This window comes from Branchiostoma belcheri, unplaced genomic scaffold (assembly GCF_001625305.1).
Source record: "Branchiostoma belcheri isolate BF01 breed outbred unplaced genomic scaffold, Haploidv18h27 scaffold1, whole genome shotgun sequence".
Lineage (NCBI taxonomy): Eukaryota > Metazoa > Chordata > Leptocardii > Amphioxiformes > Branchiostomatidae > Branchiostoma > Branchiostoma belcheri.
Window position 1 is genome coordinate 11,134,244 of NW_017802379.1, and position 16,600 is coordinate 11,150,843.

A 16,600-nucleotide genomic window follows, 5' to 3' on the forward strand; every position below is an offset into this window, starting at 1 on the left:
CTATCGGAGCTGGAATTGTACTAGTCCCACTGTCAGATGTGTTTGGTAGCTGGTCGATCGGGTCCGTAGCCTACTGGATGTGGAGAGCCTTGCCCGGTACGGTGCCTGCCTCCGCCGCCCACTGAAAATCCGCGCGCCCGGGGATGCTGTTGGCTCTGTTGGGCAAATTATTAAACTCAGTTAGCAAAACACTGACTTTATGGATGACCACCAAACTATTGCGCGCCAACAAATCTAGCCAACGATGTTTCTAAACCATAGGAATACAAAGCTGGTATTGTTAATCTACGGTATTACATAGCGACGTAATACAAGCCACCGGCTCCCTACTGTCAATAGCTACCATGGACTACGGAGGATAGCATCCAGACAAGAGCCTCGGAGGAAGTGATTTTTTTTCCTTTCACTGACGGAAACCTAGCTTAAACCAGAGAGAACTATATGGTTTGTTAAAATTGTCATTCATGGGTACAAAAATATTGTAGGGTCTTTGTGTGGTCATTGGTACAACTATCTACTGGAAACACAGACTATGGAGGATAACATTTCTTTCCTCACCTGATCATCCTCCTGGTCTGCACCATCAGTCCGACAGCGAGCAGCAGCATGGCGGTTCCCGCCACAAGGAGGGCGATGCTGGAGCCCTGCACGCTGCTGATCTTCCCGGCCTCCGAAGAAGACTCTCCCCTGGTCGCCTCCCTGCCCCTTCGCTTCAAAAGCTTTTGTAGCTTCGCGGTTTTTCTCTCAGCCTCAGACGTTCCCGCCACGTCTTCTGCTTGTTCCTCTTCATCTTGTTCCTCCTCCGCCACATCACTGAGGTACTCCGCAACTATTTGCCTCACATATTTATTCATCTTCCCCTTAACTGCTTTCTCCATCTCTTTCTCCTCTTGGACGTCTTGTTCTATCTCCGCCTCGCTTTTTTCCCACCATTTCTTAGCCTGAGCCTTTCCCTTTTCACCAGCCTTCCCTTTTTGTGCAGCCTTCCCTTTCTGTGAAGCCTGTCCTTTCTCTCCAGTCCGCCCTTTCTCTCCAGCCCGCCCTTGGCCTCCAGTCTGCCCTTTCTCTCCAGTCTGCCCTCGGCCTCCAGTCTGCCCACGGCCTCCAGTCTGCCCTTTCTCTTCAGTCCGCCCTTGGCCTCCAGTCTGCCCTTGGCCTCCAGTCTGCCCTTGGCCTCCAGCCTTCTCTGCGCCTCCGGCCTTTCCATTCTTTCCACCCTTGTCATCACCACCACTTCTCAGATCAGTACGTCTGGAGCCCTTCTTGCCTCCAGCCACTTCTTCGTCCCCGGTTCCCCCGCGGCCCTTCTTGTTGGGTGCTGCTCTGGCGCTTCGACTCCGTACCTCCGCTCCTGCGTCTTCGTCATTGGTCGGCTTTGGTTCCTCCGCCAAGTCTTCATCTGGCTTCAAAAGTTGAATCACAGTGTGCAGCATCGTCTCCTGTAAATCGTGACTGATTTCTTCTTTGACGGCTGCAATCATTTCCGATTGTTCTATGTCCTTTTCGTTGGCTGAGGTTTCTGAATTTTCCTGTGCTGGTTCTTCTTGGGCACTTTCTTCCACAATCTTTTCCACCGTCCCCTCCTCTTCCACTACGCGCTCTTCCGGCATTTCCACTTCCACCGCCTCCTCCTCTTCCACTACGCGTTCTTCCGGCATTTCCACTTCCACCGCCTCCTCTTCCACTACGTGTTCTTCCGGCACTTCCACCACCTCCTCCTCTTCCACTACGTGTTCTTCCGGCATTTCAACTTCCACCGCCTCCTCCTCTTCCACTACGCGTTCTTCTGGCCTTTCCACTTCCACCACCTCCTCCTCTTCCACTACGTGTTCTTCCGGCATTTCAACTTCCACCGCCTCCTCCTCTTCCACTACGTGTTCTTTCGGCACTTCCACCACCTCCTCCTCTTCCACTACGTGTTCTTCCGGCATTTCCACTTCCACCGCCTCCTCCCCTTCCACTTCGTGTTGTCCCGACATTTCCTCTTCTTCCACTACGTCTTCTTCCATCCTTTCCTCTTGCACCACCTCTGGTGTTTCTCCCTCTTCGCTTCCCTGTTGTTTTCGATGGTACCACCGGTACCGTTCTTCTGGTCTCGGTTGCTCCTGTTCAGACCGGTCTCTCATTGCCTGTTGATACCGCTCACGGATAGACGCCTGAGAAGATAACGAAGATACAAGAATAAACGCATATCCAGTATTTTTTCCGAATACACAATAATGGAGAAATCTGCATCCTAGACACCATTATCTATTGTCTCAACGACATTGAAAAGTAATATTCCGTTTTGTGATTTTACATCACCATATCAGGCGTAAACTCTATCGTCTCCCGAGACGGAAAGATGCCAACACTTAGGAAGATTGGGGGAGATCATGGAAACAAGAAAGAGAAGCATTTAACCGACCGAGAATACAAACCCCATCAGAAAACTAAAACATAGCATTAACATTTTAAGTCAAAATGATCAAATTCAATCTCCCCAGGTTTCCATTCTCGATGATTTGAACAAAAAACGCTGCGTTTTAAAAAAAATTTAGTTAACCAGCATGTGTCCAGCTTATGGCCTTTAATCGCATTTCGACAATCTTGTGTATTTTTTGTAGCCGAAGGGAAAAGAGTTAATATTCTCTTACCAGAAAGTTGTTTTCCCTGGCTGAGCCATCCGAACCTTGGCTGGTTTCTTGTGTGTCCGCAGGAGCTCTGTCGCGGACGCCTGAGACCATGTTCCCCCACAAACTCTCGATCTTTCTTGTCCTCTGTCGAGTTGGAGCTGCCATCAAAGGAAACCGTAGACGTGAATCCCTTCTATTCTTGATTTAAATTATTCAGTACAACTTCTTAAAAACAACAACGAAGATGTACGATGTGCCTGAGTATCACGCAAGATTTGAAAATGGTAGCCTAAGGACTACTTCTTTTCTTTCACCTGTGGTGGCAAACACGCCGTCACCTTTTTCAAAGTACCCACTAAACGACAAATACAAACAGCAGTCAACCTACGTTCTGATGCGTCTGGTGCTTCCACCACCTCCTCCTCTTCCACTTCGTGTTGTCCCGACATTTCCTCTTCCACTGCGTCTTCTTCAAGCCTTTCCTCTTGCACCACCTCTGGTGTTTCTCCCTCGTCGCTTCCCTGTTGTTTTCGATGGTACCACCGGTACCGCTCTTCTGGTCTCGGTTGCTCCTGTTCAGACCGGTCTCTCATTGCCTGTTGATACCGCTCACGGATAGACGCCTGAGAAGATAACGAAGATACAAGAATCCAGTATATTTTACGAATACACAATGATGGAGAAATCTGCATCCTAGACACCATAGCCTATTGTCTCAACGACATTAAAAAGTAAGCTCCCATTTTGTGATTTTACATTACCATATTAGCAAGATTAAGGGAGATTATGGAAGCAAGAAAGAGAAGCATTTAACCGACCGAAAATACAAACCCCATTAGAAAATTAACACATACACAAAATCAACATATACACAACATTAACATTTTATGAAGTCAAATTGATAACATGCAATCTCCCGCGGTTTCCATCCTCGACGATTTGAACAACAATCAAGTTTGCAATGAATTTTAGGTAGCCAGCATGTGTCCAGCTTATGGCCTTTAATCGTATAAAGGACAATCCTGTGTATTTTGTTTTCCAGCCGACGAAAGAAGAACTAATATTCTCTTACCAGAAAGTTGTTTTCCCTGGTTGAGCCTTCCGAACCTGGGCTGAGTTCTTGTCTTTCCTCAGGAGCTCTGTCGCGGACGCCTGAGACCATGTTCCCCCACAAACTCTCGATCTTTCTCGTCCTCTCTCGAGTTGGAGCTGCCATCAAAGGAAATAGTAGACGTAAATGCTTTCTATTCTTGATTTAAATTATTCAGTACAACTTCCTAAAAACAACAACGAAGATGTACGATGTGCCTGGGTATCACGCAAGATTTGAAAATGGTAGCCTAAGGACTACTTCTTTTCTTTCACCTGTGGTGGCAAACACGCTGTCATCTTTTTCAAAGTACCCACTAAACGACAAAGACAAACAGCAGTCAACCTACGTTCTGGTGCGTCTGGTGCTTTCACCACCTCCTCCTCTTCCACTTCGTGTTGTCCCGACATTTCCTCTTCCACTGCGTCTTCTTCCAGCCTTTCCTCTTGCACCACCTCTGGTGTTTCTCCCTCTTCGCTTCCCTGTTGTCTTCGATGGTACCACCGGTACCGTTCTTCTGGTCTCGGTTGCTCCTGTTCAGACCGGGCTCTCATTGCCTGTTGATACCGGTCACGGATAGACGCCTGAGAAGATAACGAAGATACAAGAATAAACGCATGTCCAGTATTTTTTCCGAATACACAATAATGGAGAAATGTGCATCCTAGACACCATTATCTATTGTCTCAACGACATTGAAAAGTAATCTTCCGTTTTGAGATTTTACATCACCATATCAGGCGTGAACTCTATCGTCGGCCCCAGACGGAAAGATGCCAACAATTAGGAAGATTGAGGGAGATCATGGAAACAAGAAAGAGGAGCTTTGAACCGATCGAGAATACAAACCCCATCAAAAAATCAAAACATAACATTAACATTTTATAAAGTCAAATTGATCAAATTCAATCTCCCCAGGTTTCCATTCTCGATGATTTGAACAACAGACGCTGCGTTTTCAAGGAATTTTAGTTAACCAGCATGTGTCCAGCTTATGGCCTTTAATCGTATAAAGGACAATCCTGTGTATTTTGTTTTGCAGCCGAAGAAAGAAGAACTAATATTCTCTTACCAGAAAGTTGTTTTTCCTGGCTGAGCCATCCGAACCTTGGCTGGTTTCTTGTGTGTCCGCAGGAGCTCTGTCGCGGACGCCTGAGAGCATGTTCCCCCACAAACTCTCGATCTTTCTTGTCCTATCTCGAGTTGGAGCTGCCATCAAAGGAAACCGTAGACGTAAATGCTTTCTATGCTTGATTAAAATTATTCAGCACAACTTCCTAAAAACAACAACGAAGATGTACGATGTGCCTGAGTTTCATGCAAGGTTTGAAAATGGTAGCCTAAGGACTACTTCTTTTCTTTCACCTGTGGTGGCAAACACGCTGTCACCTTTCTCAAAGTACCCACTAAACGACAAAGACAAACAGCAGTCAACCTACGTTCTGGTGCGTCTGGTGCTTTCACCACCTCCTCCTCTTCCACTTCGTGTTGTCCCGACATTTCCTCTTCTTCCACTACGTCTTCTTCCAGCCTTTCCTCTTGTACCACCTCTGGTGTTTCTCCCTCTTCGCTTCCCTGTTGTTTTCGATGGTACCACCGGTACCGCTCTTCTGGTCTCGGTTGCTCCTGTTCAGACCGGTCTCTCATTGCCTGTTGATACCGCTCACGAATAGACGACTGAGAAGATAAAAAAGATACAAGAATAAACGCATGTCCAGAATATTTTCCGAATATACAATAATGGAGAAATGTGCATCCTAGACACCTTTATCTATTGTCTCAACGACATTGAAAAGTAATCTTCCGTTTTGTGATTTTACATCACCATATCAGGCGTGAACTCTATCGCCTTTCGAGACGGAAAGATGCCAACAATTAGGAAGATTGAGGGAGATCATGGAAACAAAAAAGAGAAGCTTTGAACCGATCGAGAATACAAACCCCATAAGAAAATTAACACATAACATTAACATTTTATAAAGTCATATTGATAACATGCAATCTCGTACGGTTTCCATTCTCGATGATTTGAACAACAAACATGTTTTCAAGGAATTTTAGTTAGCCAGCATGTGTCCAGCTTATGGCCTTTAATCGTATAACGGACAATCCTGTGTATTTTGTTTTCCAGCCGAAGAAAGAAGAACTAATATTCTCTTACCAGAAAGTTGTTTCCCCTGGTTGAGCCTTCCGAACCTGGGCTGAGTTCTTGTCTTTCCTCAGGAGCTCTGTCGCGGACGCCTGAGAATATGTTCCCCCACAAACTCTCGATCTTTCTCGTCCTCTCTCGAGTTGGAGCTGCCATGAAAGGAAACCGTAGACGTGAATGCTTTCTATTCTTGATTTAAATTATTCAGTACAACTTACTAGAAACAACAACGAAGATGTACGATGTGCCTGAGTATCACGCAAGATTTGAAAATGGTAGCCTAAGGACTACTTCTTTTCTTTCACCTGTGGTGGCAAACACGCCGTCACCTTTTTCAAAGTACCCACTAAACGACAAATACAAACAGCAGTCAACCTACGTTCTGGTGCGTCTGGTGCGGCTTCAGTCTCCGTCACAGAGGTCTAAGGAGGAGCAAAGAAAAGATCGTCATAAGCAAACGTGTAACTATATGTAATTTCAGGGTGCAAATATTTGATAAAATCCTAATACCCATCTCCTTCATAGGAACACATACTCTACCTGCTCGGGGTCAGGGGCAGGTGCTTCACCCTGGGGCAGCCGATCCCTCGGCATCTGTCCTCCATCGTCACGGTTCTTCAATGAGTCGAAGACTTGCTGTATGAGTTGGAAAAATAAACGATATCTCTCCAGAGAAAGAGAACTAAATGATAACATTAACATTTTACTATTCAAATCAAATTGATAACATGCAATCTTAACCGGATTCAAACGAATATTCCATTCTCGGTGATTTAGACAACAAGCAAAAATAACGGGAGTTATCGTAGAACCAACGTTTGCAAGGAATTTTAGTTAGCCAGCATGTTGCCAGCTCAAGGCCCTAAGTCATATAACGGGTCATCTCGTGTAATTTTATTGTAGCCGAAAGAAGAAGAATTTTCTCACCAGAAAGTTGTTTTCCCCGGCTGAGCCATCCGCACCGGACTGTGGAATGAGTTCTTGTATTTTCGGAACGCTTTCGAGCATGTTCCCCCACAAACTCTCGATCTTTCTTGTCCTCTCTCGAGTTGGCGCTGCCATCAAAGGAAATAGTACACGTAAATGCTTTCCATTCTTAATTATAATTATTCAGTACAACTTACTAGAAAGTTAGAAACAACAACGAAAATGCACGGCGTACCTGAGTACTAGTATCACGCAAGATTTGAAATGGTAGCCTAAGGACTACCACTTCTTTTTATTCACCTGTGGTGGCAAACACGCTGTGCACCTTTTTTAAAGTACCCACTGAACGACAAATACATACAGAAGTAAACCTACGTTCGTATGCGTGTGGTCCGTCTGGTGTGTCTGGTGCGGCTTCATTCTCCGGTACAGAAGTCTATGGGGGAGCAGAAAAAAGTCTTCATAAGCAAACGTTTAACTATATGTAATTTCATCAAATCATTGATTACATGCAATCTCACGGATTAAAACAGATATTCCATTCTCTGTGATTTAGACAACAAACAAAAACAACGGGAGTTATTGTAGAACCAACGTTTGCAAGAAATTTGATTTAGCCAGAATTTTGCCAGCTCAAGGCCTTAAGCCATATGACGGGTAATTTCGTGGGATTTTATTGTAGCCGAAAGAATAAAAATTCTCTTACCAGATAGTTGTTTTCCCTGGCTGAGCCATCCGAACCTGGGCTGAGTTCTTGTGTGTTCTCAGGAGCTCTGTCAAGGACGCTTGAGAACATGTTCTCCCAAAAACTCCCTCCTGTCTTCCTTCGAGTTGGAGCTGTCATCAAAGGACATCGTACACGTAAATGCTTTCTATTCTTGATGAAATTATTATATACAGCAGTTACTGCAATTGCTACTTACTAGAAAAAACGATGTGCCTGAGTATCACGCAAGATTTGAAAAATTGTAGGACTACTTCTTTTTTTCTTTCATCCGTGGTGGCAAACACTACTCGTACCGCATGTAGCCTTTTTCAAAGTACCACTGAAAGACAAATTCAAACAGCTGTCAACCTACCTTCTGGTGCCGGTGCTTCTTCATTCTCCGTCACAGAGGTCTAGTGGGGAGCAGAAAAAGTTCGTCATAACCATACATGGGAGTGTATGTACTTATATAATAAAAAAAGGGTGAAAAAATGTAATGTCCAACTTATCTATAAAAGCACAAATTCTACCTGCTCGTGGTCAGGGTCAGGGGCAGGGGCAAGTGGTTGTCCCTTCGACGTCTGTCTACCGCCGTCACGGTTAATCATGGAGCCGAAGAATTGCTGTAGTCCAGATGTGGCCTCGGTGTTTTCGCCGGTACTTTCGGATGTCCGGGTCCGGGTCCGCGTGAACCATGCCTCACTGTAGGACGTCATCCCGGCCAGCAGCAGCAGGACGAGACACAACTGTGCCCGAGACGCCATCTGTGCAGCCTCGTTCAAACTGTGCAAATTCTGCAAATACTACCTGGTCTGCTGATGCTTGTAACGGCGAGGAGGATCGGTTGTGAGTGAATGGGTTCGGACTGAACTTTTCCGCCTCTATTTATAGGCACGATGTTTCCTCGGCACACGGCTGAGCACAACAATAGTTTAATTCAATTATCACTGTTATGTGTTGGGAAGTCTCTCAACAATGGACATGTAATTAGATGTTTGTGTTAAGCTGGGATCAGTACCGTACGTGCTGGATGTTTAATCACGTTCAGCGAGGCCGATGCATTTTTTTAGTTGGTCGAACACTCAAGACAGAGATTATCGTTCATTATTCAATATCAACCAAAGGGTTTCTTCTGAATTAGATAAATTAGATTTTCCTTTGCTTAAGCATGGCGTGGGAATAGGCAGTTTCAATTTCAGCACAACAACTTCCAAAAGAAAGAGTTGCCAAAGTAAAACATCCAAATCTTTTAGTCCCGTTGTGCTGAAAATTAAACTGCCCATTCCCACACGGTGACGCTGGCATACTGATATAAAGGAACACCTGCGTCATACCCGATATGAGATAATCCGTTGCACCTTAGCTTTGGAGAGCTTTAAAACCACAGTGAATCCAACGACGAGAGACCTTTGAAAATATATTATCTGGGACAAACTACTTTGGTCCAAACATCCATTACCGAAAGTCGGTTTTCCAAAACATGGGTTTAACCAGACCTTTTAGCGGACTTTTAGCAAACTTAAAAGGGGTCTGTCTTTTGGAAACTCTGTATACAATAGTCTGTTCTATCACTCTGATGTAAAATTGGAACATTTTAATAGACCTGACCATACTATACTTTTGAAAACCCCCAAATTTACACAATGCCACATACAGCTCAGAATATACCCCTGGAATGTCCTTACGACCATGCCCCATGCCGATTGACTGGCCCCTCCCCTATAGGGCTTATTCACCACAGATGGTCACGTGACTCTTCCCCCGGCAACGAGCATTGTCCGCCATTAGGGGGTGCAACATGGTGCCTATCGCTATGGTACGCTATGCAAACTCTTGGCGATAGTTGCGTATTTTGGGCCACAATCTACGTTTTGAACACTCTTCTTGTTCGTAACATTGTCCTTGGGGTTGGTCTGGCTCCATGACCACGTCTCATGTTCTCAAGATCGGCTTTTATCGGCTTTTTTTGCTGATCAGAAATCGGTGCGTTTTACCCTGGCGTAGGGGGCTGTAGATGTCAACGTTGGTAGCCATGACCACGTTAAATCTGTTGAAGCTACCTGTCCCTTTACTCTGTGGTAAATGTCCATGTAGAACAGGGCACTGGCAACTTGTAACACTCACCTTGTTCAGCCACAGTCGCGGCAGTGCGGACTGTGGATGGCGGCCGATGGCCCCGCATTTGTTTGTTATTATCCAGACACAGTCCGGGGCTGTTCCAAAATAGCGACCTTTTGCGTATCCCGACTACAACGTACTTCACCACGAAACTGTCCCACAACACTCTCTACACATCCTGATACAACGCTTCCAGATTCTTAAAGGGTTTGAACCGATCCTGTGTGTTAAGACTTCTGCCCCGTGAGTACCAAATACGAAGCTAAGTCGCGTCAATGGACTCCGCTGGCGGTAGACGCCGTCTCGATCAGACTGATCAAAACTCAACCAAAACGGGTCAATCCCAACAGATTTTATTTTGTTCCAGTAACGAGAGGTATGAGTGGTGGCAAACTCTTCGTGTAATATGACAAAGGACAGTTTACCTAACGTTTGTCGGCCATTTCAACGCCTGGAAACTCGCTGTAGAGATGGACCCCAAAATGGCGTCGCACGGGACATGAGGGGTGGTGACGTCATGATGACGTGTGGTGAATAAGCTCTATACAACTGGAGTGTGGAAAGCAGAGACAATACATTTACATTTTATAATCACCCTACATGGATTCAAGGCAAAAAGCCCATTGATATCAATATGTCAATGAAGCTAGCCTAAATTAGCAAGTCTACAAAATTTTCGTGTTCCTGTCTAGTGCTGAAATTTCAGTGCTGTTTTAATGAGACTTAGGAGGCCTCATGCGAACATAAGGCATAAGAGCTTTTGTACATTTGTTGTTTACGATGTTTATTATAGAAATATTTTCACGACTTCATATCTTCGTCAAATGATCCTAACCATACTGGTGGACGAAGTATAAATTTTTACTCGTTGATTTCGCAAAGAAGATCTTAAGAGCCTAATTTGCATGAATTATATCAGTTGATCATATTCTCCACCCTATGGCAGTCTTATCTTTAAAGAAGAACGATACGCACGACATTCTAACATCTTATAAATCATGAAAGTAGGGTCATGACTTGAATATATTATGTTTAATGATGTTTACCTTCACTAAACTTCCAAATGCCGCAAGTATTATTTGATAGCCGGGAAATACTGACAGTCAGTTTCATCAGTAAACATGTCTCAATGTAATGTGATGCCTTGATGCAAGTGAGCAGTTTGGGCTGCCATGTTTGAAATAATTTTATCGGAATGAACCATACAAAAATCTATAACTTCATCGTACTAAACCACAACCCATAACTCAAAATATCTATTAAAAGGCTATATAAAAGATAACCTTCTATCAAGGGAAAGGTAAAACAATACCCATTGATGAAGTTTTTTTGAGGGGTCAGAAATGTATGTTTTACATTGCAGTGTAGGTAAACATGTATTTTGTAAACGTACATACATTATAATGGTCAATTTTTAAAGTGAACGTACATATTGATATCATTCAAATAGCCAGCTTCAGACAATCAACCCCATCATTTACGTAAGACCAATTTTAGGCTGTTTTTCACACGGCATCAGCTACCGGAGGACGCACCTTACCCTACAAGAACAACAAGCTGAGGCATTCTAAACGAGTGTACTAACTAAAGTTATTCTGACTGGCTTAAAAGGTATGTTTCTGCTGGTGGATAAACATGTAACCCTATTCAGACGGGGGGGGGGGGGCTTTTGAGGCCCACGCCAACTTCCATCTCAGATAGCACCTGAACGCCTTGCGCTAGAACCTTAAAATTTAGTGACTTTTCCAAAAATGTATCTACCAACAATTTCATACTAATTAAAGAAAATTAATAGATTGCGACGGCAACGAGTTTATTACAAACGGTTTATGGAAATTTTAGTAATTTCGGTTAAATGCTTTTTATGTTTAGTTAAAGCCCAGTTGCTAGAAAATGTTGAACAATCTTCCACAACATTTACATGGTTTGGATAGTTCGAGTGTTGTGTCATTTTACTTAACAAAGCCAAACCACTGGAACCAATACCAGGGCCGGAGAGTCCCAGATTGACCATGCCATCTCTCTAGACTCTCTCTGTTACAAATGCTCTAGGTTTGCTGAAACTATGATTTTTCCTCCCACCAGGATTCAGATAACGCACTGATTACAAAAGTCACAAATTATTTGGCTAAATACATGTAGAAAGACGAGTTTTTGTATAGTTGCATTATTTAAAACAGAGTTACTAAGAAACTCAGTCCTATATTCACCCCTTGTAAGGGTATTTTATAGACATTATTAGATAAGTCTTTTGAACTGAGTGTTAAACATCGTAATCTTTTGCTTATCCTTTTTGCTTACTTTTAGTGTCTAAATCGTTAAAACGCAGTAGAAAACGTTTAGCAAAAAGCTTAACAATATTTGCATAACAATGTCCCAATAGCAAGTTACAGACAAATCAACGGAGTTTCTACTCAAGGTCGCATAACAAAGTATCCGTTGTTTATATAGTTCAGACACAAAGTAGTGCGGCACAGTGCATAACGTACAAAGCTGTATAGTTTCTTCTGATAGTACAGAGAATTGGAAAACAGTATTTCTTTCTATATGGATCCCACACTGTCGCGGCATATTCTAGGTCTGGTGTTACAAGCGACGTGTATGTAAGTGATTTTACTCTTGTTGAGCATGACCACAGATTTCACTTAATCACTCCCAATGTCTGTTTGGCCTTAGCAGTGATGTTGTTAACATGCGTGCTCACTTCAGACTGCTACCCCACCACTCCAGGCCTAAGAAAATTCGTCAAGTTTGGTGGCTCTAGAGCAGACGTTATGTAACATAAGAGATTGTACACGCCTCAAAGGACCCCACTCCCTCCCAGTCTGAATAACATTAAACTGCATGTAGATTAAATAACAATTATTCATGATCATAACCAGTGTTTAAAAAAGCCGAACATTTCGAAGACCCGTTTCTCTCTTGATAAAGGCAATTATGCCTGGTTCACTATGTACTGAAGCTAGATGTTACTGGTTTACTGTGAACTGAAGCTAGATGTTACTGGTTCACTGTGCCCTGGAGCTAGGTGTTACTGGTTCACTATGCACTAACGCTAGGTGCTACTGTTTCACTGCGCACAAAAGCTAGGTGTTACTGGTTTACTGTGCACTAAAGCTAGGTGTTACTGGTTAACTGTGCACTGAAGCTAGGTGTTACTGGTTCTCTGTGCCCTCAAGCTAGGTGTTACTGGTTCACTGTGCACTGAATCTAGGTGTTACTGGTTCACTGTGCACTGAAGCTAGATGTTCCTCGTTCACTGTGCACTGAAGCTACATGTTACTGGTTCACTGTGCACTGAAGCTAGATGTTACTGGTTTACTAGGCACTGAAGCTAGATGTTACTGGTTCACTGTGCACTGAAGCTAGATGTTACTGGTTCACTGTGCCCTGGAGCTAGGTGTTACTGGTTCACTGTGCACTGTAGCTAGGTGTTACTGGTTCACTATGCACTAACGCTAGGTGCTACTGTTTCACTGCGCACAAAAGCTAGGTGTTACTGGTTTACTGTGCACTAAAGCTAGGTGTTACTGGTTAACTGTGCACTGAAGCTAGATGTTACTGGTTCTCTGTGCACTGAAGCTAGATGTTACTGGTTCACTGTGCCCTGAAGCTAGGTGTTACTGGTTCACTGTGCACTGAAGCTAGGTGTTACTGGTTCACTGTGCACTGAAGCTATGTGTTACTGGTTCACTGTGCACTAAAGCTAGGTGTTACTGGTTAACTGTGCACTGAAGTTAGATGTTACTGGTTCTCTGTGCCCTGGAGCTAGGCGTTACTGGTTTACTGTGTACTGACGCTAGGTGTTACTGGTTCACTGTGCACTGGAGCTAGGTGTTACTGGTTCACTATGCACTAACGCTAGGTGCTACTGTTTCACTGCGCACAAAAGCTAGGTGTTACTGGTTTACTGTGTACTGACGCTAGGTGTTACTGGTGCACTGTGCACTAAAGCAAGGTGTTACTGGTTAACTGTGCACTGAAGCTAGGTGTTACTGGTTAACTGTGCACTGAAGCTAGATGTTACTGGTTCTCTGTGCCCTGGAGCTAGGTGTTACTGGGCCTTACTGGTTCACTGTGCCCCGAGGACAATTAGATTCAAGATAAATTTTCCCCCGTGTAAAGCAAGTAAAATTTTTCACTTGAAATTCTTTATTTGACTTTAGTAGATTCGCGATTCAAGACATAATGTTGCTTTGGTTTTGAATAAGGGGCTTCCTGTTCTGTTTAGGTGGCAGGGCGCCATGACAAGAAAGCTTCCACTCAAGCTGATTTTTCTCATCATCATCCTGAGGACCCCTACCGTGTCAGAAGCTATCTGCAGCTGTTATCGAACATCATGGTGGACATGCCAAAACATGGACCTTATCGGCATCCCACGGGATCTTCCAAAATCCATGTCTCATTTGCATTTGGGAGGTAACCGTATCAGAGATCCAAATTGGTCTGCGCTGTTACGGTATAGGAAATTGATTAAGTTGGAGTTGCCAAAAAATCACATTACTATTATTGTTTGTTTGCCTAAACTACGTCAGCTACAGCAGTTGTACTTACAGAAAGACAGAATAACTAACATCTACTCTTGTGCATTTTCAAATCTACCGCGGCTAAAAAAGCTGTACCTGTCTTACAACCAGATAAAAAAGATTCCACATGGTGCTTTTGCAAATCTACCATTGCTCAACGAGTTGTCCTTGGTCGCCAACAATATAGCACAGATCCACGCAGATACGTTTGAAAATCTACCCCAGCTGCAACAGTTGTATCTGTCTACCAACAAGTTAACAATGATAAAGAATGACACATTTTCAAATCTTCCCCAGCTAAAACAGTTAGACTTGGACTATAACCAGATAACAGAGATACAGGCAGGTACATTTACAGATATACCCCTGCTACAGGGCTTGGTCCTGCATTGCAACCCCATAAAAGTGATTCAGCCTGGTACGTATGCTAATCTCGCCTGGCTACGAGAGTTGCACCTGTCAGATATTCAGATAAGAATGATTCGGCCTGGTACGTTTGCAAACTTACCTCGGCTAAAACAGTTGTACCTGTTCTCCAACCAGATAGTAATGATTCTGCCTGGCACATATGCAAATCTTCCCTGGCTTGAAGATTTATCCCTGTCCAATAATCGAGTAACAATAATTCAGGCTGGGTTATTTAAAAATACTTCCCCAGCTCCAATTGTTGAACCTGAACAACAACAAGATAACAAGGATTCACTCAGATGCATTTAAGAATCTGCCCAAACTCCGAGCATTGGACCTTCAGTCAAACAAGATGTTTGCAATCCCTCCTTTAGCGTATGGCTTGTTGCCATATATTCTTACTATACGCCTAGAAGGGAACCCCTGGCTGTGTGACTGTAGCATGGTTCCATATAGACAAAACACGACAGCATTGTCTTCAGTTAAAGACCAGATAATATGTGCCCAACCCTCCAAATTCCAGGGACAGAAGCTTACAGATGTCAATCCTAATGAATTGATATGCAAAGAGCCAACTATGCCTACACCACATGATGATTTCCAAGTGAGATCTAACAACAGTTATAAAGGCACCGCCAGCTCTCGCTATCACTTCAGACACAATGTTAGTTCACCAGCATGCACTGCAGGCAAAGCAAACAATAATCAAATAATGTCAACACTTACCCCATCCCTTGCAAGCACTTCAGACAAAATAGTAATCACCAGTTCTCCAAACTCTCCCCCAGGTCCCCCTCTACCTGTTCTTATAGGCTCTGTCTGTGGTCAAATAGCTGGTATTGCCCTGATCGCCGTTGTCATTATCGCAGCATTGTACAAGAGGAGGACCGGAAATCCTCTCTTTAAACTTGATCACAATACTTTTGTTTTCGGTAGACACACTAAGAACGTTAAAGATACTGACAACCATCAAGATCAGATAGGCCAGGGCCAGTCACAAGCCATCACTGAATCGAACACAAGCACCATCACTGAATGTAACACAATCATCATCACTGAATCTAACACAAACACCATCACTGAATCCAACACAAACACCATCACTGAATCCAACAAAAACACCATCACTGAATCAAACACAGACACCGCCGCTGAATCAAACACAAACACAACGTCTACTGTTCACATGGTCACCAGTAGTTATGATCAGACAGAGCAAGGCCAGGCTCAGGTCATTAATGAAACGTTGGATGCTAAAACTAAATCTTATGGAACAGAAACGACTGCCTCGCAAGTAAATCCCATACACAAAGTTGTGGCCCAGTCTCAGGCCACCACAGAATCCTTGGATGCTAAGAATACATCTTATGGCACAGGGCCAACTGCTTCGGAGCGAAATTCTCTTTACAAAGTTGAGGCCGTCACTGAATCCTACACCAACATAACCTCTTCTCTAATGACCAGTGGTCATGATCAGACAGGGCAGGGTCAGTCTCTGGCCAGCACAGAATCCTTGGATGCGAGGAATGTATCTTATAACACAGCACCGGCTGCCTCACAGCTTAATTCGCTGTACGCAAATGTCGAAATACCATGACTCATTTCGCATATTATTACTGTTGGGTATTGTAACTAACAAACGAAAAAGTAATGACATTGATTATTGAGATCATGAAATATCATAAGGGGATCATTTGGAGAACTTGCAGATCATTGAGTGCTCACTAAAATAATATTTCACAATACATAAAGCGTGATAGTTGTCTCTCACACATACTGCAGCCATTTATGATTAGGGGCCATGGGGGGCATTGCTATCCTTGAAAGAGAAAGCAGCTGGTTTGAGCGTGAGGTTAACGAGTCGGTACACATCAGAGCCCTCTCCTTGAACCGTGACCAAGGCCGCCACCAACTACTTGTACCCCATAGAAAGCACACAATGCCAATGCGGCAAAACTAGATTTTCATAGACATTTTCTTTCAAGGCAAAAAAACTCTGGTGGTAAATGTTTGCTCGTTTTGTATCATAGTCTGGTTCAAGCTACTAGTATTTTTTTTTTT

The 16,600-nt window shown here is 43.7% G+C and overlaps 1 protein-coding gene across 1 annotated transcript; it reads right to left on the reverse strand.

The window, feature by feature from the left end:
* LOC109474917 (retinitis pigmentosa 1-like 1 protein) lies at positions 1 to 8,285 on the reverse strand. Its single transcript, XM_019775443.1, has 12 exons — positions 8,018 to 8,285; positions 7,861 to 7,900; positions 7,488 to 7,618; positions 7,157 to 7,217; positions 6,782 to 6,909; positions 6,395 to 6,490; positions 6,234 to 6,276; positions 5,867 to 6,003; positions 5,145 to 5,382; positions 2,637 to 2,773; positions 559 to 2,156; positions 1 to 155 (listed from the first exon to the last, which is right to left on the reverse strand). Exons 1-12 carry the CDS (start codon positions 8,249 to 8,251, stop codon positions 71 to 73), a joined length of 2,928 nt encoding a protein of 975 aa, XP_019631002.1. The 5' UTR covers positions 8,252 to 8,285; the 3' UTR covers positions 1 to 70.
* Between the last annotated feature and the right edge of the window lie 8,315 nt (positions 8,286 to 16,600).

Excerpts from the sequence above, each read along its gene's own strand:
- LOC109474917 (XM_019775443.1), bottom strand. The coding sequence starts at position 8,251 with ATGGCGTCTCGGGCACAGTTGTGTCTCGTCCTGCTGCTGCTGGCCGGG. Across the intron at positions 7,619-7,860 it reads AGAAGCACCGGCACCAGAAG|CTCCAACTCGAAGGAAGACA; the intron begins GTAGGTTGACAG and ends CTTTGATGACAG. Across the intron at positions 6,910-7,156 it reads CGGACCACACGCATACGAAC|CGCCAACTCGAGAGAGGACA; the intron begins GTAGGTTTACTT and ends CTTTGATGGCAG.